Source organism: Alosa pseudoharengus, unplaced genomic scaffold (assembly GCF_046254945.1).
Source record: "Alosa pseudoharengus isolate Yale_2024_CS ecotype anadromous, Long Island Sound unplaced genomic scaffold, YU_APseudo_1.1 YU_APseudo_1.1_scf_40, whole genome shotgun sequence".
In the NCBI taxonomy this organism is placed as follows: Eukaryota; Metazoa; Chordata; class Actinopteri; order Clupeiformes; family Clupeidae; genus Alosa; species Alosa pseudoharengus.
The window spans coordinates 255,138-276,965 of record NW_027468775.1 but is presented as its reverse complement, the minus strand read 5'-3'; the positions used below and the strand labels follow the sequence as shown (position 1 = coordinate 276,965).

The 21,828-nt window shown below is 40.8% G+C and overlaps 1 protein-coding gene and 1 pseudogene across 1 annotated transcript in view; both read right to left on the bottom strand.

The window, feature by feature from the left end:
• LOC143103433 (uncharacterized) overlaps positions 1-19,899 on the bottom strand; it is a 29,053-nt gene extending 9,154 nt beyond the window's left edge. Inside the window, exons 1-6 of the mRNA XM_076267213.1 lie at positions 19,202-19,899; positions 17,813-18,520; positions 12,967-13,674; positions 10,590-11,264; positions 10,142-10,249; positions 3,193-3,327 (exon numbers count right to left, since the gene is read on the bottom strand). Coding sequence (XP_076123328.1) covers positions 3,193-3,327; positions 10,142-10,249; positions 10,590-11,264; positions 12,967-13,674; positions 17,813-18,520; positions 19,202-19,811 — 2,944 coding nt within the window. The 5' untranslated portion in view covers positions 19,812-19,899. The remainder of the gene's footprint in view (positions 1-3,192; positions 3,328-10,141; positions 10,250-10,589; positions 11,265-12,966; positions 13,675-17,812; positions 18,521-19,201) is intronic.
• A 65-nt stretch (positions 19,900-19,964) lies between these two features.
• LOC143103427 (GTPase IMAP family member 7-like) lies at positions 19,965-21,504 on the bottom strand (annotated as a pseudogene).
• Between the last annotated feature and the right edge of the window lie 324 nt (positions 21,505-21,828).

Genomic DNA, 21,828 nt, shown 5'->3' with positions numbered 1-21,828 from the left:
AAATGCCTTCTGCCTTTATGGGGACTTTTAATTTGAAAATGGTTTATTGTGATACTGTATGTAGGCTAGGCCTAGTTTAGGCTATGTCTGCTGCTCTTACAGCCTGTGTCATTGAAAACGCGATGTCGCAAATGATTACTTTTTTGGATGACAATGACAGCTGGTAGCATAGACTTACTGATAGCTTTAATGACGCATATTTATGTGGAGACAGTAGCCCTACGTGGCCGATGAGCCAGGCAGTCGACTCTGCCACCTCTGATTACGTCCGCCCATTCTTGTTTGCAGGCTAGTAGACTCCAGAGCGGTAGAAAAACGGCTCTGGTAGACTCCATATGTGACCTGACGGCATTCACTCCCATCCAGGGGCATTTATTGTCTTTTTACAGACGTGGGAATAAGCCTCTTGGCTGTTGCCAACTAGCCTAAGCCAGTCTTTGAATCTCGAGTCCTCTAACCAAATGTCCGAAAAAATTAAATTTCCCATGACATCGTCAATGGTAGCGAACTTTTGGCAAAAGTTTAGGCAGTAAGCCAGCCGTATATCCAGTTTGAGCATAGAGTTTGAGGGGGTGCTAAAAGTTTTTACCGCGAACGCACACTGACATATCGCTCAGGTCCTACTCGCACAAATAAATAATATAATATAAATAAATTCACGCAAATTTTAGGAGATAGGCCTGCACTTAACACAAATGGAAAACATCATAGTTAGTGGTTCGAAAATTTAATACCTCATCAGATGACGTTTGTTACTTTTTAATACTTTTAAATGGCCTTAAATTTGACTAATTTCATTTACTACCTTTTAATACTTTTTACAACCCCGCGGACACCCTGCTATTCCGATTTTGTGCCCAGGGCCCGAGGTCATGATAATCCGGCCATGCATACACATTAACAGGTAGGGGGAGACAAAACTAAGAGTCCAGAGAGGTATTCCATCAACCTCGCTAATGAAGGCGGCGCTTGACAAACATAGCCTGGCTTGAACTAGCATAGAATTTCACTTGGGGCTGAAGCCATTCCATTTCAAGCGAGGTTTAGGTCAGCTTCATCTCTGCTCGTGCATGAGGTAGAAAAGTAGACCAAAACATATGTTGTAAAATGAAGGCAATACTAGATGATTTCTGTTCGATTTCTGTTCGACAAGCGTCATCTACAGGATTTTCATTGAAAGTCATCAAATGTAGCCAGACAAGCCTGACGCACATGAAGATGTAGGGTCTGGGAACTTATCATTGGCAGTGCTAAATCCGAGGGACGGGATAAATGATTGTCTTTCAAATTTCCTCTGCACGCAATAGCATAGCGCTACATGACTCCAATGCATTTTTCCACCAGCAATGCTAATGTAGTTGGCTAGTTGATCAAACTTTTCACAATTTAAAAAAAGCTTAACTCGAGTCATGATTTAAAGACCGCTGCAACATCCATCTTGTCAAGTAGCAGGAAATTCACGCGTAACTGTCGCCGACTCTACACATGATGTGATTGGCCTGATAGAAGTTTCATTTTGAGCCGCCTTCATTAGCGAGGTTGATGGAATACCTCTCTGGACTCTTAGTTTTGTCTCCCTACCTGTCAATGTGTATGACTTTGTTTTGTTGACCTGGCCATGTGCTGTAGTCATGTGCCTGTTGCCAAGCCCATGTCCTTATTTGGGTAACCAGAGACTTTCTAATAAGAAGACACAGCACTCAAAAAATCCTCCAAAGAAATGCATGGGGTTAGTTTGGAACGCCAATATGGCCGTTGTCTACACATATCCCACCCCTTCCTCGGCAAAACGTCGACATGTGAATACATTGAGCCAATCATGTGGTGTGATGTGAATACATTGAGCCAATCATATGGTGTGTTGTGAAGACATCGTGCCAATCATGTGTTGTGAACTAGCCACTGAAGCAAGATTGGTGTCGTGAAACTTTGCACACACGCATTTCTGCCGAATAGGATGCCCGATGAGTGCCCAAAAAGTGTTGCAATATGGCTGCGGAGTGGAGAGACTTGCCTAAAAGGACATTGGGGTAATTTCCTGTGTTTGTTATTTTCCCTCCATTTTGTCTGTTCACCTGTCTCTCATTGTGCCAATCAGTTAGGGTATTTAAACCCTGCCTTTTTTTGTCGAATTGTCACAGTTTATGCTGTATGTTGCCTGACCAAGCCAACAGAGAGTTGCTAGACTACCCTGGCTGCAAATTACATTTGCTGCTAAGGTATGTCTAGATTTCTAGGCTAATCAAATTGAACATCGAGATAAAAAAATAGATAGTTGCCTATATGAATTGGAGAATAATTTAATAATGGTGAGTATCCTGGATCCATGAAATAACTAGCCTTTAAAAATATCTGCCTGCCTCTATGGGAATTTAACATAGGGGTGTGAATATTTACTGTATGACCCCTGTATTTTAAGGAAGAACATTTATTTATTTAAATATGTAAGGGATAATGTATAGAAAGCCGGTCATTATTGGAAAATAGGTCCCGACAGGGCGAACCGGACCCCGACGCGCAGCGGAGGGGTCTTGTTCCGCCCTGAAGGGACCTATTTCCCAATAATGACTGGCGTTCTATAATCCCGCTTATTACACGGCTACTTGCCAAAACGAAACAATGAACTCCCCACAATATGACTCTTTAGCCTACATAGCCTAGGCTATAGCCTATTTGTTACCGTTTCATCGTGGCTTTTGCTGAGTAACAAATAGTTCGCTGAACTTGAATCAAACATTCTTTAGAACACAGCTGCCGTCTGCAACCGTCTGCTTTCGCTTTTGAATTAAGTTCCAGTCCTTGCATAGTGATATGAAATACGGGCACAAAACCCATTTTCCTTGACAGTGGTCTGTTATACTTAGCAACGGTCTGTTATTGAGAATTAGCAGACCACCAAATGTTCCTAAGGCCTATTCAAGTGAATGGAGCATTTTGCAGCATTATGAAGAGCCGTGTAATAAACATTATTACTTCACAAAGAAAACTGATGTCCTTAAATGTTGGATATTTCCTCATTTTTATTACTTAAGGCATTAAGATCAATTTCCAAAAGATGATTTTATATTCCTCTTTTTAGTCAACTAGCATGAGTTTATATTTTTTAGCAGACAATTTTGTCCAAAATCGACTCACATTGTACTGTACATTGACCCAAACCCCAGATCAAAACACACCAGAGTGGTAACTCACCTCTCCCTTCAGTGCTGCCCTGATAATTCCACTCAGTGTTTATGGACTCCTGGGAGCCCCATTCAGCAGAAGGTGTGCCATAGCCTGAGCCGTATGTGCCATAGCCTGAGGATTCCGATCTGTCATCTCCGCCCACTGAAACAGAGTATAAAACAGTATAACACCATGTGCAGTACTCGAAGTGGGCCGGTACTCACCGGTACACAGTATGGGCACTTCTATATTTTACTCTGCCATGTGTAATGTCCGCCAAAAAATCAATTCATACTCCACATTCCATAAAAGATGGGGGCAGTATACCTCCAGAAAGTTAGTTGGTCTACCCTAGAGTAACAACCGAGAAACGTGTATTGCAGTTTGGCTGGCGGTTATGTTGCCCGCATACCGCCTCCAATGGCCAAACTGGAATTATGACACCTGTCGGGCTGTGGCTAGTAATTTAGCATGCTAATTCAGGTTGATATCTCTGCAGCACTATACCTTGTCATTTTTTTAATGACATCATCGCCCTTATTTCTTCTCATTCTTTTGATGCGTGTATCTCATTTTTTGGATATTTTTACCTCAATTCTTACACATGGCACCTTTAAGGGATATTCCACCATTTGGGGAATTACACTCATTTTCCACCTCCCCTCAAGTTAAACAGTTGATTGTTTCCTTTCTCCAGTTCATCCAGCCGTTCTCGGAGTCTGGCGATTACCACTTTTAGATCAGACCATTAGGATTTCGCCTGCTAGCATCACGCTTAAAAGTGACTAAGATTTCTGGTAATTTTCCCCATTTAAAACTTTTCTCTTCTCAAGTTAGAAAGTGTTTAAAAACTATTGTGTGTTAATGGGAACACACTGGATAAGCTTGAAAGCAGAAAAACGTTCGATTAGGTTACTTGCCGTTGCTCCATGACCTGGCAGAGTGTGTGCATCCATGGCAAGCTGTTTTAACGTTTAAAGGCCAAAAATCAGATACTGTATGGCAAGCAATTTGCAATTAGAATTATGCCTAGAAGCAATGGAGTTACAGATATTGATAATATAGTGAAATATAGTTACATTTCATGTACAAAATTGTCTTATCAATTGAAAAAAGCAATTCAGTGTTTTCAAACCAATGGCATTTTGTTCCCTTTATTTTCTTCTCGGAGTACATCAGAATGCTTTATTTACATGTTGAGCCTGACGAGCCTCACATTAAAATTTAGGGTCTGGGGACTCACCGTTCACAGTGCTCACTCTGAGGGGCGGGATAATTGGTTGTCTTTCAAATTCCCTCTGCACGCAATAGGATAGCGCTACAACTCATGAGTCCCATGCGTTTTCCCTCCAGCAGAGCTAGTTGGCTAGTTCAAACTTAAAAAAAAAAAAGCTTAACTCGTGTCACGCTGTTTGCCAAGTAGCAGGGAATTCACGCCAAACCATTTCAACTCTGCCATCAATCATTATGTTAAGCCCGCCTAACGACTCTCTACACAATGTGATTGGCCCTATCGAAGTTCAATTTTTCCAGCTCGCAAGCCAACGGAGAGTTGCTAGACTAGCCCGGGCAGCAAATTAAATTTGAGATAGATCTAGATTTCTAGGCTACCCAGACCCCCCTACAAGGGTTAACTTTGCAAATATGTCATCTTTTTCCGCCCGTCTCAGTTTGCAGGTCTGTAAATAGGACTAAGCAGTAAGCACACTGTGAGTCATCACCAATATCTCTTAGGCCCCTATTTTGCACCCTGGCGCATGGCGTAAAACTCGTTTTCCACCCGGCGCAAAGTTTTCTTATTTTGCACGTCTATTTTTTAAACAATGCGCCCAGGGGTGTGGTAATTAACAACCTAGGGAGAGGCCTAGCGCATTGTCTAAAAATCGCTATTGTACACCACCTAAAATGCATTACGCCCAGGGTAGGAATTTCACGGCGGCCACAACGGCCATGGCCGTCGTTGCCCCTTGCATTGGCTGTGATGCCCTTTTGAAAATCAGAGTTTTACAGGTGCCCCCTTCTTTCAATATTCTGGTTTGCGTCCGACTAATAGCGTATTTTATTAGCCTATGGCCTGTCAAAATAATCTTAATTTAGTCTTTTACGCAGTGGAGAAAGTGACAGCGCACGGCAAGAAAGAAAGTGCGTCCAAATTCACCTATTCTTCTCAGTTGAACTACTCGCAAAGTAGCCTAGTCATCATACAGACATCACAGGTATCACATCACATGAAAGAGCTTTTTCTCAGCATTTAAACGATGTTAGCCGCTAATTGCTTTGGTGAACGGTTCGCAAGACAAGTAAATTATATGATTAAATTGAATCATAAATTCTAGGTTCTGCACCTATCTCCCTACCCATTCATCTCGGTGGAATACTTCACGAACCCTTCGTTCAACACATGACAAACCATATATCAAAATAAACAGCAGACCTTACCGAACACAAAGGTGTAAAGCAGTCCCCTGTACAGTTAGCCGTTCCAGAGTATTTGCAGCAAATTTCGACATGCATGTCTCCAATTTTGGGCTTTAAGTTTCACAATGTGTTTACATTTTTCTACATGATTTCATAACAGGCCAAATACAAAATAAATGTTACAAATATCGCCTAGATATCGGTAAATATTAAAATCAGAGGATATACAGCAGGATAAGAGTTTTTGAAAGTAGCGTTAATGATCACAAAATGCTAAGCATGCATCTAGGCTATGAGTTTCTTAAAGCTGAGCTGTGCTTAAATTGTTTAATACATGATTTCATAACAGGCCAAATATAAAATAAATGTTAAATATAACATTTGTTAAATATTTACATATCTGTAAATATAAGATGATTAGATGATTTACAGTTCTATGCAGGCTTGGAATTTCACCATTCTGAGGGCAAGGCCACTTGGCCTTCAGTTGGGCATATTTGGTGGGGGGCACAAAGGCCACATGTCAGGGCACCAAGGCCAAAGTTAACTATACAGTAGTAGGCTATAAAAATTATCAAAGTTGTATTTAGCCTATTCGTTGCAGTAGACCTGCATCACTGTATGAAACATTACAAAAACATGAAACATGACATATTACATAGAACTCATCATATAAATCATCTGATCATCTAATATTTACAGATATCTATGCTATATATAACATTTATTTTATATTTGGCCTGTTATGAAATCATGTATTGAACAATTTAAGCACAGCTCAGCTTTAAGAAACTCAAATAGCCTAGATGCATGCTTAGCATTTTGTGATCATTAAGGCTACTTTCACAAACTCTTAGTCAGCTGTCCTCTGATTTAGGCTACCAATATCTAGGCGATATTTGTAACATTTATTTTGTATTTGGCCCGTTATGAAATCATGTGGAACAATTTAAACACATTGTAAAACTTAAAGCCCAAATTTGGAGACATCCATGTATGTCGAACTTTACTGCAAATTCAAAACTGGATTACTCTGGAACGGCTAACTGTACAGGGGACTGCTTTACACCTTTGTGTTCGGTAAGGTCTCCTGTTTATTCTGATATATGGTTTGTCATGTGTTAAAAGAAGGGTTCGTAAAGTATTCCACCGAGATGAATGGGTAGGGAGATCATGGGACGCAAAACCTTCAGTAGAATGTATGATTCACTTGAATTATATTATTTACTTTTCTCGCGAACCGTTCAACACAGCAATTATCGGCAAACATCGTTTAAAAGCTGAGAAAAAGCTCTTTCATGTGATACTTGTGATGTCTGTGTGATGTCTGGGTGAATTTTGACGCACTTTCTTTTTTGCGCTGTCACTTTCTCCACTGCGTAAAAGACTAAATTAATTTGCGCTGTGAATGCTAAGATAATTTTGACAGGCCACAGGCTAAATAAAAATCGCTATTAGTAGGACGCAGAATATTGAAAGAAGGGGACACCAAGGCCACCGTGGCCTGTAAACCTCTGATTTTGAAAGGGGCCTCACGGCCAACCCAAGGGGCTACGACGGCCATGGCCGTCGTGGCCGCCGTGAAATTCCTACCCTGGTTCTATATAATATGTTTCATACAGTGATGCAGGTCTACTGCTGTGAATAGGCTAAATACAACTTTGATCATTTTTATAGCCTACTACTGTATAGTTAACTTTGGCCTTGGTACCCTGACATGTGGCCTTTATGCCCCCCACCAAATATGCCCAACTGAAGGCCAAGTGGCCTTGCCTCTAAAATGGAGAAATTCCAAGCCTGATTACGCCAAGAGAAATAGAGAGAGAAACCTGGTCAGAAGTCTATGGCGAGTGGTTTATGTTATTTTAAGAGCGCATTGTCAACAACAGTCATATTGGTGGGTGCACAACGCACCATCCTTCTATCCTCCATGAACGCACACCAGCGCACATCCATGCAAAACATTAGAAATTACACGATTAGGCTACAATGGGAAACACAATTAGAATAAAGATATTACGAAATACATCTCACAATGCATTTGCAAATTGGTAATGACGGTTAAAAGTGATTAGGCGAGAGCACAGCTGAAGACGCACTATCACGAGATATAATAAGCAACTCTGCAGGATAAACGTTATTTTACTCAGTCATTCGAAAAATTTTAGGGTAAGTGTTGCTTTTTCCAGCCTATGTTTTTGATGGTAACCCATTGTCAGTCAATAGTGAAAGTAACTTACTGCGTATAACTGCCTTGTCGTTGACTGACACCATGGTGAAGTTAGTTTCACTTTGCCAATGAGTTCAAATAATAGATGAGTGCAAATGCTTAAAGGCTATGCTAAGTTTTAGTAAAGCATGGTTTAGTGGAATGACTGTTCCATACGGTCTCGCAAGCAGACTCCTTCAAATGTCAGACTGTCAAAATACTGATGCATTCTTTGATGTTGTGCTTTGCACCGTGAAAGGGAATGACAGATGTCATTCTCATTGGTTTAAATGATGTTACGCCCCAATCACACCCATGACTGATTAAGAAACCTAGGAACACCTTGTTGCGCCATGCGCTCAACGTTTGATAACGAAAACACTCCCATTGTGGACTGGACATCCTACTAAATTTGAATAAGCGTTTGACTAGTGACGATGCGCTTTAAGCCCTCTTTACACTGAGAGACTTTAGAAAGATTTGCAAAGATTTGGAAAAGATTTTTGAAAGACTACAGTCTCAGACCCTCTCACATCTAAAGACAAGTAGTAGAGTTTTAAGTCACATACTATGATTTTGCAATGACTAGGGATCTTGCCGGGTCACTATTTACAAGACTGCAACTAGATTCTTTTAAATTATTACCATATAATTATCATGCAATAGATAAACAGGAACTGAAATTATAGTCTCAAAGTCGTATTTTCGTGTTTCTGCAGCATTGTTTCATGCGTGACATTCCTAACCGATAGAGTTGTTCTGTCACGTGGAAGAGCCGACTAAATATGTATAAGAAATGACAAATATAAGAATAACAAATAATCATACAGCTGTCGCCTACTTTGCCCCTTCCTGTTTGGTGTTGGAGAGAGAGAAGTCATGGTTTTTATAGTTCACTATTTGCATGAGCCACGACTAGAAAGACTTGCGATAATATCAAACATGTTTGATATTGTCGTAACGGCAAAACTAGAAAAGGACTAATTCCGACTGACTTAAAACTGCTAAGATTGGCACCTTACACTTAACGATCTAGTTGACGGGAGCGCGCTCCCATGATTTCTGTCCGACTTTGGAAATGTAGTCGCTGACTGTGAAAACATACCAAAATCGTACAATGTAAGGCCGCCATTAGACTGTAATGATAGGGCCCTTAGTATCTTTTATTCACTGTAAGAATGAAGAATATAGTAGCCTATTTGATGTATCGATACTAGCTGATACATTCACTGATAATCGATACACCGCAAATCACTGTAAGAATGAAGAATATAATAGCCTATTTGATGTATCGATACTAGCTGATACATTCGCTGATAATCGATACACCGTACGATATATGTGAATGATGAGTACCGGAACCTTTTTTTCTCCACTTCAAGCACTGACCATTTGAAATACAGAATTTCCACTGCAAGCAGTTCTAATTTCCCACCACATTTCTCAAGTGGCAACACATGGCAACTCAGTCAGCCGGCATCTCAGTGTGGACTTTGAAGTCTGCTTGGTGCATAGTGGCCTTTCTTGTTTTATATCCTTGCAGAAATTTCAGGTTTCTGGCGAACAGTTAGCGCAAATTTGTGGCAAGGTCATACTTTCACATGCAAATTTAGGTTTCTGGCAAACAGTTGTTAACCTTTAGCAATGTTGCAGCAAATGTGCATCAAATGTGTGTCATATACTGGCAAACTTCTTGCTGTTAAAAAATAGCAAGGAATATACCCTAATGTAACATTTTTGAGCCTTAACATCAGACTATCAGTCTGACTTATATTATGGTGTAACTCTAATAAACAGAAAAAAGAGAGCTTGTGTGCGGATATTCCTTGCTATTTTTTAAGGTATTACTTTTCACCTACTTTTTGATTTGCGCATGTTACGTTTGTTGGGAACTGGTTTGTTGCCAGAACTTGCTTGCTGGAAGTTTGCCTATAGCGGCCAACACTGGCAAACTTCTGACAATATTTTCCAGTGAACTCATTTGTTTTACCGCAAATCACTCCCAATTTTTCTGCAAATCTACCGCAAACATTTCATTTTTGTAAGGGTATTTATCAGCATTGCCACAGCAGTGTCTCCTGATCAGTTTATGACTAACTGGTACTGTACCTTTTTCTAAACAGCCTGATTGAGAGCAGCATACACACTGTTTTATTTTTAAAAGACATCCTTTGTTTTGTTTTGTCTATCTATCTCTTGCAGTTACTAGCCTGGGTGTTCCCATGCTGCCTATGCAGTTACAGCATACATTATGCGTTATAGCTACAGTATCATTCCTAAATGCTGGCACTACTCCTCCTGGTCACACTGGCATTATGTATTTTTCACAGAGAGTAATTTAGTACTCACTCTCTGGGGGAGTTTTCATGCTTCCCTGTAGACTCAACTCTTCCAATCGTGCTGCAGCCTTATCAATGTCTCTGTTCTGGTCATCTGTTCTATTCCGTTTCAGCAAATCTATAAATAAAACATAAAAACAGTTAATTTAGTAGTGTAACTAACAAGATAAGAGGTCCTATATTTTCTCATAATTTCTTAGCTACAGTAGTGGTGACTAAGCTTGGGTATCATAACATAAGCACAGCACTCTAACAATTGCATTGAGTTGATAAAATGAATAGATTACACAGATAGATCATACAAATAGGTATCATATTTTTTCAGTCAGTTTCATGACTTTTTTAGAAAAATCAGCATTCCAAGTTTCATTCAAATCTGTGGTGATGCAGTCCAAAAGTGTGATGATTTGACACAGAATGACCCATTAATTAAGTGGGGATACTGTGTCATAACGCACCTCTGAAGAGAATCGCCCATCTTGTCCCCTTCTTGTCCCTTTTATCCTTTTCCTCTTCTTTTGGTTTCTCTTCTTGTGGTCTTTCATAGTGAGCTCCTCTGTTTCTTACCACCATCTGTTCTATTTTCTCCAGCAGCTCTGTTACTTGTGTATCATCAGTCCAGTCCTTGTTGTTGAGGACATGATATCTGTTCCCACATTTCCCAAGGATCCACTCCAGGGTTTCTCCTTCACTCTCAATGTACTGTTCAATAGATGTGTCTCCCAGCCAGTCTCCATTGGTGAAAAGGACAATTGTGTGACTCCAAACATGTTTACCAAGAAGTTCCAAATGGTCCCTGACACTTTTTGCGTAGGCCTCTGTGAAAGTAAAATCTACACGTATGACTAGAAGGACTGCATGCGGTCCTGGAGGACAAAGAGACACACTTTGGACAATGTCCTGTTTGGTTTTCCAGGAAGTGTCTCTGAGGGTCTCATTTCTCCCCCACCCTGGTGTGTCCACTACAGTGACCTGTCTGCCTGCTACTTCTCTCTGTCTCTTTATATACCGAATTGTTCTTATCTTCAAGTCAAACTCCTCTCTGCCCAGGATGGTGTTTCCTGATGAACTCTTCCCAGCATCATAATATCCCAAAAGCACAACCCTCACACTTGAGAAGAATGGAGCATCACCTGTTGAGAAATAGAAAAATGCATCACTGTATAAGAGGTTGGCAAGTTGACCGTTGGCAACCACCACGGTAGTAACAGATGAGTGTGTCACTACTGCTAACTCCACTAACCCATACTGGACAACACTGGCTGCAGTGATATTTTTGTCCAACAGAGGGCAGTGTAGTGGTATTTATTGTTATGGTATGATAACGTTTAGATTAATGAGTAATGTACGAGCCCAGTTCATATATTTTAATATGAATTAATATATAGAGTACAAAAACACATTGGGCCTTTTCTTAGACCCAGCACAATTTTTGTGAACGATGCACTTTCCATGTCCCTGTCAAAATAACAACAGAGGATTCAAACAAACACCAAACACACTCATGCTCCACTCTTCAGACTAAAATAGAACCCACTGAGGAAAGAAACATACTAATTGTGGTAATATTAATGAAATATTTCAAAACAATTAATAATGCCATTTACAATATAATATTTCCACATAACATTAGATTAAATTAGATTAGATTCAAAATCAGTACAGAGACAACGAAATGGGGCAGCCGTGGCCTAATGGTTAGCGCTTCGGACTTGGAACCGGAGGGTTGTTGGTTCGAATTCCGACCAGTAGGCACAGCTGAAGTGCCCTTGAGCAAGGCACCTAACCCCTCACTGCTCCCCGAGCGCCGCTGTTGTTGCAGGCAGCTCACTGCGCCGGGATTAGTGTGTGCTTCACCTCACTGTGTGTTCACTGTGTGCTGAGTGTGTTTCACTAATTCACGTATTGGGATAAATGCAGAGACCAAATTTCCCTCACGGGAACAAAAGAGTATATATACTTATACTTATACTAAATGTAGTTAGTGTCTAACCAGAAGTGCAAAAAAGCAGTTTATGATCTATAGTGCTATAGTGCAGTGGTATGATTCACAGTAGTGATATGTGTAGTGTGTTAGCAATACCATTATGAGAGCAGAATAAATCTGGATATGCAGTATGAACAATATAGACTCAGCATATAAAAAATACCCCCCCCCAATGTTTCCACTTTTACTGATTCCCAGAGTGCCAGCAATCTAGATCATTGTTGACAATTTTTGTAGAGCCACAGCGTATTCTATGTTATAGCTATGGACACATACTTTGGCTCGTTTGTAAGGTGAGACTTTAAGCTCTCAGTGGGTACAAACCGTTTATTTCTACATGCCTCCGTTCCTGAGAAATCCCAAGCTAAACAGTGGCTAGTTTTCATCAAAATCCCTGTTTTTTTTTCTAGAAATGGAGATTTAGTGCCTTTTAGGAAATTTGAGGTGTTGCCTGTAAAGTGTCCGGGAAGTGACCTAGCGAGACCTGGCGAGACTGCCACCTATTGATAAACCCACGAAAATAAATGGCCTGGTTTTGACCTGCCATGCATGCGTCATTGATTCGACCCAAAGCGGCAACCATCAAAAGCCGAGTTATGATCAAATGTCCAGATAAAATGTCCAGATCGTGCATTTTCATGAGTTTTTGATCGTCATCTATTTCAGTTCACATAAGGTGTGTTAGAGTGTCTATTTTTGTAATTTAGAAAAAAAAGCTAAAAACGCTATATATATTTTTGTTTTTGGCACTCCACGCATGGGAACAAAAAAAACACAATATTGCGTCTTTGGCACTCAAAGTGTTAATATCAATGAAAGTCAAATTACATTAAAATCAATATACTCACTTCCTGAGAATTGAAAAGCAGATCTCTGCTTGTAGACACACATCTGTGTGTCCTCTGCTCTCTGCATCTGCTGTTTTCTCCTCTCCTTCATTTCTTCAACTCTCTTTCTGTCCATCTCATAGTAACATACTCTGTTTACAGAGATGACTTCCTCCATCTTCTCCATCAGCTCTGTGATCTGTGTTCTGTCACTTTTGTCCTCATTGTTGAGGACATGATATCTGTTCCCACATTTCTCTACCAGATATCTGAGGTGTTCTTCACTCTCAATGTACTGCTCAATGGTTGCGTTTCCCAGCCAGTCTCCACGGGTAAACAGCACCATGGTGTGACTCCAGACTCTGTCACTGAGAAGCTCCAGGTGTTCTTCAATGTTTCTAATGTCATCCTGCGTGAAAGAATGATCTACTTGTACAAGCAGTAAAAGAATGTGAGGTCCTGGAGGACACAGAGACACACTAAGCACAATCTCCTGTTTAGTGAGCTCAGGAGTGTCTTTGAGGTTGATATTCCTCCACCATCCTGGAGCCTCGACTACAGTGACCTGTCTGCCTGCTACTTCTCCCTGTCTCTTCACACACTGAGCTGTTCTTCTCTTCAGGTCAAACTCCTCTCTGCCCAGGATGGTGTTTCCTGATGAACTCTTCCCAGATGTTCTGTATCCCAGCAGCACAACTCTGAACTCTGACTGGTGGGATACTTTTCCTGCTAAATAGAATTAATAAATAAGTTGTACATGTGCTATGTTGTCTTTTAAACAATTTTTATTTTAAACAGTCATATTGTATTGCCATGGTGATTAATATGAGAGCGTACACTGATTCCTATCATGCAATGTGGTCACTCATCTCTGGTTACATTACGTGGGGCAGCCATGGCCTACTGGTTAGCGCTTCGGGCTTGTAACTGGAGGGTTGCCGGTTCGAACCCTGACCAGTAGGCACGGCTGAAGTGCCCTTGAGCAAGGCACCTAACCCCTCACAGCGCCGCTGTAGCAGGCAGCTCACTGCGCTTGGATTAGTGTGTGCTTCACCTCACTGTGTGTTCACTGTGTGCTGAGTGTGTTTCACTAATTCACGGATTGGGATAAATGCAGAGACCAAATTTCCCTGACGGGATCAAAAGAGTATATATCAGGGTTCCTACACATTTTCCATTTCAAAATTTCCAAACTTCTCGGTAGATTTTTCTGACCATATTCTCGACATTGTGGCCACATCTGGTTTGGGATAACTCGGTGAAAACAAAGGTATGGACAACTGAAGTGAATTAAAAAATGACATTTAAAATTCGTCCATTTAGCTGAGTCATTTTTAGTTGTATCTTAGTTGTATCTTGACGATGGGGACTGACAGTTAAGCTACACAACAGTAGGAATGGTTCATTATGACCTGAGTGAATTGATTAGTACTGCAAATGCAATAGTCTGGAAACACAAATATTTCTCCATACTGTACCCTTGTTTCTTTTTTCCATACTTATCCAGACCTGGAAATTACTAAAATCAAATTCCATACTTTTCCAGGTTTTCCATACTGCGTAGGAACCCTGATATATACTTATACTTATTAAGAAACATAACACCATAATACATGACAAGACATGAGGAGATTTGGATTTAATCTTGCGAGCTAACTACCTAAAAGGCAATGTTTGCAATCACCACCAACAGCCCTGCTGGGACTGGTAAGATGTTGCCTATATGCTATCTGGTGCCTTTTGGTGATACAGCTAATAATAATAATAATAATAATAATAATAATAATAATAATAATAATAAGCTTTATTTGTATAGCACCTTTCATACACAGAATGCAGCTCAAAGTGCTTTACAGTTGGAGCATGTAACAGAATAATAGAGAAGAGTCATTATCAGTCGTTCCTCTCCGTTGCTGTGGCTGTTTATGATCCAATAAGCAAGATATCAGAAATACTTAGTAGTATAGTAGTATATTAGACTTTGCTAATAAATGCTTAGGCCCCGTTGATGCGGAATCTAAGCGGTTAGCCTTAGTATGATCTTAGTATGTGTTGTGATTGTATGACTTTACATACAGAGGTTTAAGAAACACAACAACCAGCAGCCTTAACCCTGTACAAGCACGCCATATGGTAACTGTGGCAAGGAAGAAACCTGCTCTATTGGCAGCAGTCAAATGTACAATAATCTGAACAAGTAGTCTACAAAATAATGAGTTAACTAAAGGCTCTCTTATGCAAGTATGTTTTCAGATCCCCAACATTCCGGGGAACCAGCTAAAGCGATGAAGACAGCGCTGCAACGTTGGAGGAAAGTACACATTGGTCGTAGTGTTATCCGATTGCGTCGAAGTCCAAAATCATTCAGAGTAAACATGGTCTAGTGTTATCCAATTGCGTGCAGTGAGATTTTTAAATGCATGCTTGTTGCCGCCCCTCGAGTTGGGCCATTACATTGTTCGTGGTCAGACCCTTAATCTTTCTAGATTATCAGGGTCTGGATTTTCCAGGCTAATATATAATGTTGCTATGTCATTCAGAACTTTGTAAGTAATTAACATAACCTTAAAATCAATTCTATAGGAAACAGGGAACCAGTACAGTTCAGCTAACACAGGGGTGATGTATTCTCTCTTCTTGGTCTTAGTTAAAAGTCTAGCAGCAGAGTTCTGTATGAGTTCCAATATGTTATATGTTTTTTGGGGAGACCAGTAAAACGTGCATTGCAGTAGTCTAGCCTGCTATTGATAAAGCCATTGATTCGTTTTTCCTGCATGCTGTTGAGTTAAAAAGGACCGCACTTTGGCAATGTTTCTCAGGTGGAAAATAGGCGGTCTGAGTAACTTTACTGATATGGGGCTGATATGGGACTGATACCGATGCTACCAACAGGCTTACAATGGGGGTGCCTCGGGCATCGGGCTAGCCATGCAAATAAATCACTATTTTACACCATTTACAAGCTCCACACTTCATTGATAGACTTCCGAGGGCCCTGACATTTAAAACAATACATTGAGAACTTTGAAAAAGCACAGGTAGTTTATTTACAAAACGATTTTTACAGACAGTACCTTCACAAAGTTTCCGGGCGCCGCCATCTTGAAACCTTGCGTGTCACGGGAAGTTGATTGACAAGAAAAAGGCGAAACTACAGATGTCTCGTTTTAAATATGTAACGCAGGGAACTGATGTTGTGCGCAAATTTCTTAAAATGTGCGGCGACAGGATTTCACTCATCACCGCTTCTAATATTGCTACGGTGTTCGCTGATGCGTGTGCGTAGGGGTCTGCATGTACATCCCCAACCGCCCACTGCGGTCATCTGATGAGCGTCTGTTGTGTCGACTAGTCATAAACGCTAAGTCAAATTCAAGACTCTTTTCCTCAATGGTTCTATGTTGGAATGAGTTGCCCAGTGCTCTCCGTTATTGTGATAGTTTTAGGTCTTTTAAGAGGGGTCTATAGGCACATCTGTTCAACAGTTCATTAAGCGCTTCTTATGCGTTATAGTTTGTATAATATTGTTTTATTTTCATTAGGCTGTTGATTAATTGATTGTGTTTATTATTGATATTCTCCTTAAAGATGCCCTATGCAGGTCTGGTTATTCCTTGGCTGTTTCTGGGTTTTCGCCTGATTTGGGCTCGCATTTTTCACGACATAGCTCCCCCTGCAGCTTCGGTAGCAAGTGACCACTATGCTAAACCCCACTAGCTAGCCAGCTAGCCATCAAGAAACCAAGGTAAACACATACAGGACTCACAATAAAACGGTCGAGCAAGCATATTGTTCAAGAAACTATCAAATCACATTACAAAAACGAAGTTCACCCAAGCGTAGGCTACTTACAATTTCAACAGCAACAAAGCCAAGTCGGAGTCCGTTTTGCAGTCTTCTTAGAAACTACAATCTGACTACATTTTCGAGGCGCGTTTGGATACTTCCGCTGAGTTACATCCGGTTGTGTTCGGTCCGCGACCAGAAAGTTGCATATTCGTTTTTTCCGCGGAGAAGCACTAGGGGGAGACGAAGCACCCACCAAACGACCCAAAAAGTGTTGTAGAACCATCAGAACGACTCTCAACCTGCATAATTAAGGTCATTTGGGCTAAAATTGTTGCATAGGGCTTCTTTAATGAAGTCTTACCATGTTATTGTTTTTATATTATTGATTGAATGGACATTATTGTTTATTATTGCTTTTTTCCCTCATTTTCATTATTTATTTCATTAGGCTATTGATTGAATTGACATTGTTGTTTATTATTGCTATTCTCCTTATTAAAGTCTGACCAATATCTTCATTTATTCCCTGTTATATTGTTTTGTATTTGTATGCCGCTTTGGACAAAAGCGTAACCATAACTATAACACATACACTATCAAAATTAATTTATTCGAAGATAATATCAGTTGCAGTACCCTGAAACATTAGTAAAACAAACCATCATGTTACATAGTTAGCCTGGGTGTTCCCATGCTGCCTTGCGCGCGATTTGATTCACGCTGCTAAGGAAGCCTGGAGACCATGGAGCAAATTTTCGCCTGAGATAGGGAATGAGTTATGCACAGACGCATGTGATAGACATCCGTGGCACCCAATAAACGGATCTGGGCATTTTTTTTCAAATACGAGAAAATTAACGTTTGGTTCCCAGACCACGTCTCATTGAGAAGTGGTGGCGCTAGCCAGGCTATTACATAGTGCTAATTTCAAACTTCATTAATTTTGTTATTTCACTCAATTTACCATTGTCATAATTATTTATATATTCACAATTGTAATGTAATGCTTTATAACCTGGAGACTAAGATTGTTTGAGTCAATAAAAAGTGAGGGTTTTTCAGTACAAATACAACTCACGCTTCAGTGACTGGAGGTCTTGTCTTTGCCTCTCCACCTTCATCATTCTCTCTGTTGCTCTCTCTTCTTCTTTCTCCCTCCTCTCCTCCACTTCCTCCAGTCTCTTTCTGTCCATCTCATAGTGACGGCCTCCGTTTCCAGAGATAATTTCCTCCATCTTCTCCATCAGCTCAGTGATCTGTGTTCTGTCACCTTTGTCCTGATTGTTGAGAACATGATATCTGTTCCCACATTTCTCTACCAGATATCTGAGGTGTTCTTCACTCTCAATGTACTGCTCAATGGCTGTGTCTCCCAGCCAGTCTCCACAGGTAAACAGCACCATGGTGTGACTCCAGACTCTGTCTCTGAGAAACTCCAGATGTTCTTGGATGTTTCTAATATCATCCTGCGTGTAAGAATCATCTACTTGTACAAGCAGTAAGAGAATGTGAGGTCCTGGAGGACACAGAGACACACTAAGCAAAATCTCCTGTTTAGTGAGCTCAGGAGTGGCTTCGAGGTTGATATTCCTCCACCATCCTGGAGCCTCGATTACAGTGACCTGTCTGCCTGCTACTTCTCCCTGTCTCTTCACACACTGAGCTGTTCTTCTCTTCAGGTCAAACTCCTCTCTGCCCAGGATGGTGTTTCCTGATGAACTCTTCCCAGCATTTCTGTATCCCAGCAGCACAACTCTAAACTCTGGCCACGGGGATGAATTCCCTGCTGAAAAGAATATATACATATATTTCACATTATATGACTTTGTGGATTTTAATTAATTAATTAACCACCTTAAGTGCATACACCTTGTAAACACCACTTACAGCCCCACTGGTAAATGTTGGTGCATCTTTGGAGATACAGTTGACAGTGGCCTGACTGATGTGTAAACCTCAGTGTGTAAACTGATGTGTCTTTCTTTTTCACAAGGACTTACACCCTGTGGTGCACATGATCTAAAAAAAAATTTGAAGCTAAAAATAACAGGCAGATAAAATCTAGCCTATCAAATGTAAAGCAAATTTACAATGTTGCTACCCTGGAAAATCCAGAGTTCTTGCAAGAGCACAATTTGAATTGTCTCTGCGAGACACTCTGGCAAGGCAATGAGTAATGATGCACGTTACTTTTGTCACTTGTATTGCGGCGAGCCAATCACATTGGTGTATCTGATATAGGCCAGAGGCGAGCTAAACAGATGACAGTAGTGTTATCCAATTGCGTCGAAGTCCGGAATCAGTCAGTAAACATTGGTCGTATTGTGTTATCCAATTGCGTGCACTGAGATTTTCAAATGCTTGGTGCCGCCCCTCGAGTTGGCCCATTACATTATTCATCGGCCAGACCCTTAAGATTATTTAACTCAATAAAAATTGAGGGTTTTTCAGTACAAATATAACTTACGCTTTAGTGACTGGAGGTGTTGTCTTTGCTTCTCCACCTTCATCCGTCTTTCTGTTGCTCTCTGTTCTTCATTCCTCCTCCTCTCCTTCACTTCCTCCAGTCTCTTTCGGTCCATCTCAAAGTGACAGTTTTTGTTTCCTGCTACCATCTCATCTACTTTCTCCAGTAGGTCTGTAATCTGAGTAATGTCACCTCTATTGTTATTGTTGAGGACATGATATCTGTTCCCACATTTCTCTACTAGAGACTGCAGGGCCTCTTCACTCTCTATGTACTGCTCAATCGTTGTGTTTCCCAGCCAGTCTCCATGGGTGAACAGCACCATGGTGTGACTCCAGACAGCACCACCGAGAAGCTCTAGGTGTTCCTGAATATTTATTATTTTTTCAATTGTGAAAGAATCATCAATATCTATGACAAGTAGGACAGCATGTGGTCCTGGAGGACACAGAGACACACTGAGCACAATCTCCTGTTTAGTGAGCTCAGGAGTGTCTTTGAGGTTGCGATTATTCCACCATTCTGGAGCCTCGACTACAGTGACCTGTCTGCCTGCTACATCTCTCTGTCTCTTCACACACTGAGCTGTTCTTCTCTTCAGGTCAAACATCTCTCTGCCCAGGATGGTGTTTCCTGATGAACTCTTCCCAGATGTTCTGTGCAGCAGCAACACAATTCTGAGTTCTGGAATCCGTGCACAGTAAATGGAGAATTTAAGCAAACAACTGTGTGTATGTGTGTGTTTGTGTGTTGATTTAAATGTCTAAACACAACCTACAGGTCACAGTGCCTTGATACGATTGTTACCGTTTATACTTCTGTCTGATTTATAGAATTTGGAGACTCGTGGAGGTAAAACCTCTGATGAGGATCTAGTGAAGAGATTGGATAGCTGTCTGGACCAAAAAAAAATCTTTTTGGATGAAATGTGAAGTTCAGTATGCAACGTTACCTCAATGATATTTCTCTTTTGTTTCCATTTATTTCACTTCAATGTATACAATTATTTAAGATCCAGATCCAAAAGTCTTCTGGAAGACTTTTTACTGAACATTTAAACTGAGTAACTTTGTTTAGAAAACACAACATAATCCTAAGTGATCTAGTAAATTACAACTGTAACACTGGTACAATCCTAAAAACAATCTGAATATTTCATTATCAAGTTCTAAAATATTACATTATTGCTCAGGGGTACAACAGTGAAAACTTCTGGTTACTGCATGCTAGCCCAGCTAGTTAACCACTATGCTACCACTGCCCCAATATCATTTATACAAATTAATTGTTACATTTAACTCACCCAGTCTCTGGATTTTTCTCTCCTCTGCTCTCCTCTCTTCTTCTGTCCTCTTCTCTTCAACCTTCTGTAATATTTCTCTGTTTATTTCATAGTGACGGCCACTGTTTCTTCCCACCATCTCTTCTATCTTCTCCAGCAGCTCTGTGATTTGCGTATCATCCTTGATCTTGATGTTAAGGACATGATATCTATTCCCACATTTATCTACAAGCCACTGGAGCATTCCCCCTTTAACCTCAAAGGCTTTCTCTTCTGCAGGAGTCTCCTGAATGAACAGAACTAGAGAGTGTTTCCAGGCTCCATGGCCCAGAAGACTCAGGTGGTTTGATGTGGCATTTCTCTCTGCCTCTGTGAAGGTCATGTTCTCATGGATGACCAGCAGAAAAGCATGAGGTCCTGGAGGACACAGAGTCACACTGACAACAATCTCCTGTTTCAGGAGGTTAGTTAGGAGAATCCATAGAAATATTGAGATCATAATCCTTCCATCCTGGAGTGTCCACCACAGTGACCTGTCTCCCTGCTACCTCTCCCTGTCTCTTCACACACTGCAGTGTTCTCACATCAGGGTCAAACTCCTCTCTGCCCAGGATGGTGTTTCCTGCTGAACTCTTCCCAGCTTCTCTGTTCCCCAGCAGCACAATCCTCAATTCGGAGAGATGGGGGATATCACCTGGTCATGAGACAACACAGGGAGACAACATACACTGTCAAGCTTTCAGGAAACACTTGAGCTCCCCAGACATATTTGAAAAATAGTGATGAAATAATAATAGATTGCCGTACCAATTATTCATGACACAGGAAAATAACTTAAGAAATATTTAAGCATACTTCCCATTAGGGTATCAGAGTGATGTACATGTTCCATTAGGGTATCAGAGTGATGGACATGTTCCATTAGGGTATCAGAGTGATGGACTCACCAGTAGATGATCCCCCTGCAGCCATCTCTTCAGTTTTACTCAGATCACTCAGATGTCCTGACCGCATTCACACTAAAAGAGGACAACATGGCAGGATAATAGTATTTAATAGTTATGGGTAGCATTTGTCACAACCAGCATTCAAAATGCAGGCCAAATTCAAAATATTTCGGAGTGGTGTCTCCCCCACCCCATACTGCCCTCCCTCATAGCTGCAGACAGGTTGCACTAAATATTTTACACTTATTAATTTAGCAGACTTACAAAAATGAGTAATAACATTCAAGCTACAGTGTAGAGGAGACCTTAGGTAGGAATTAATACTGCATCATTGATTACCATTACTAGAGGATGAGAGTGCAGACGTTATGATTACTTATCAAAGAGCAGTAGAAGGA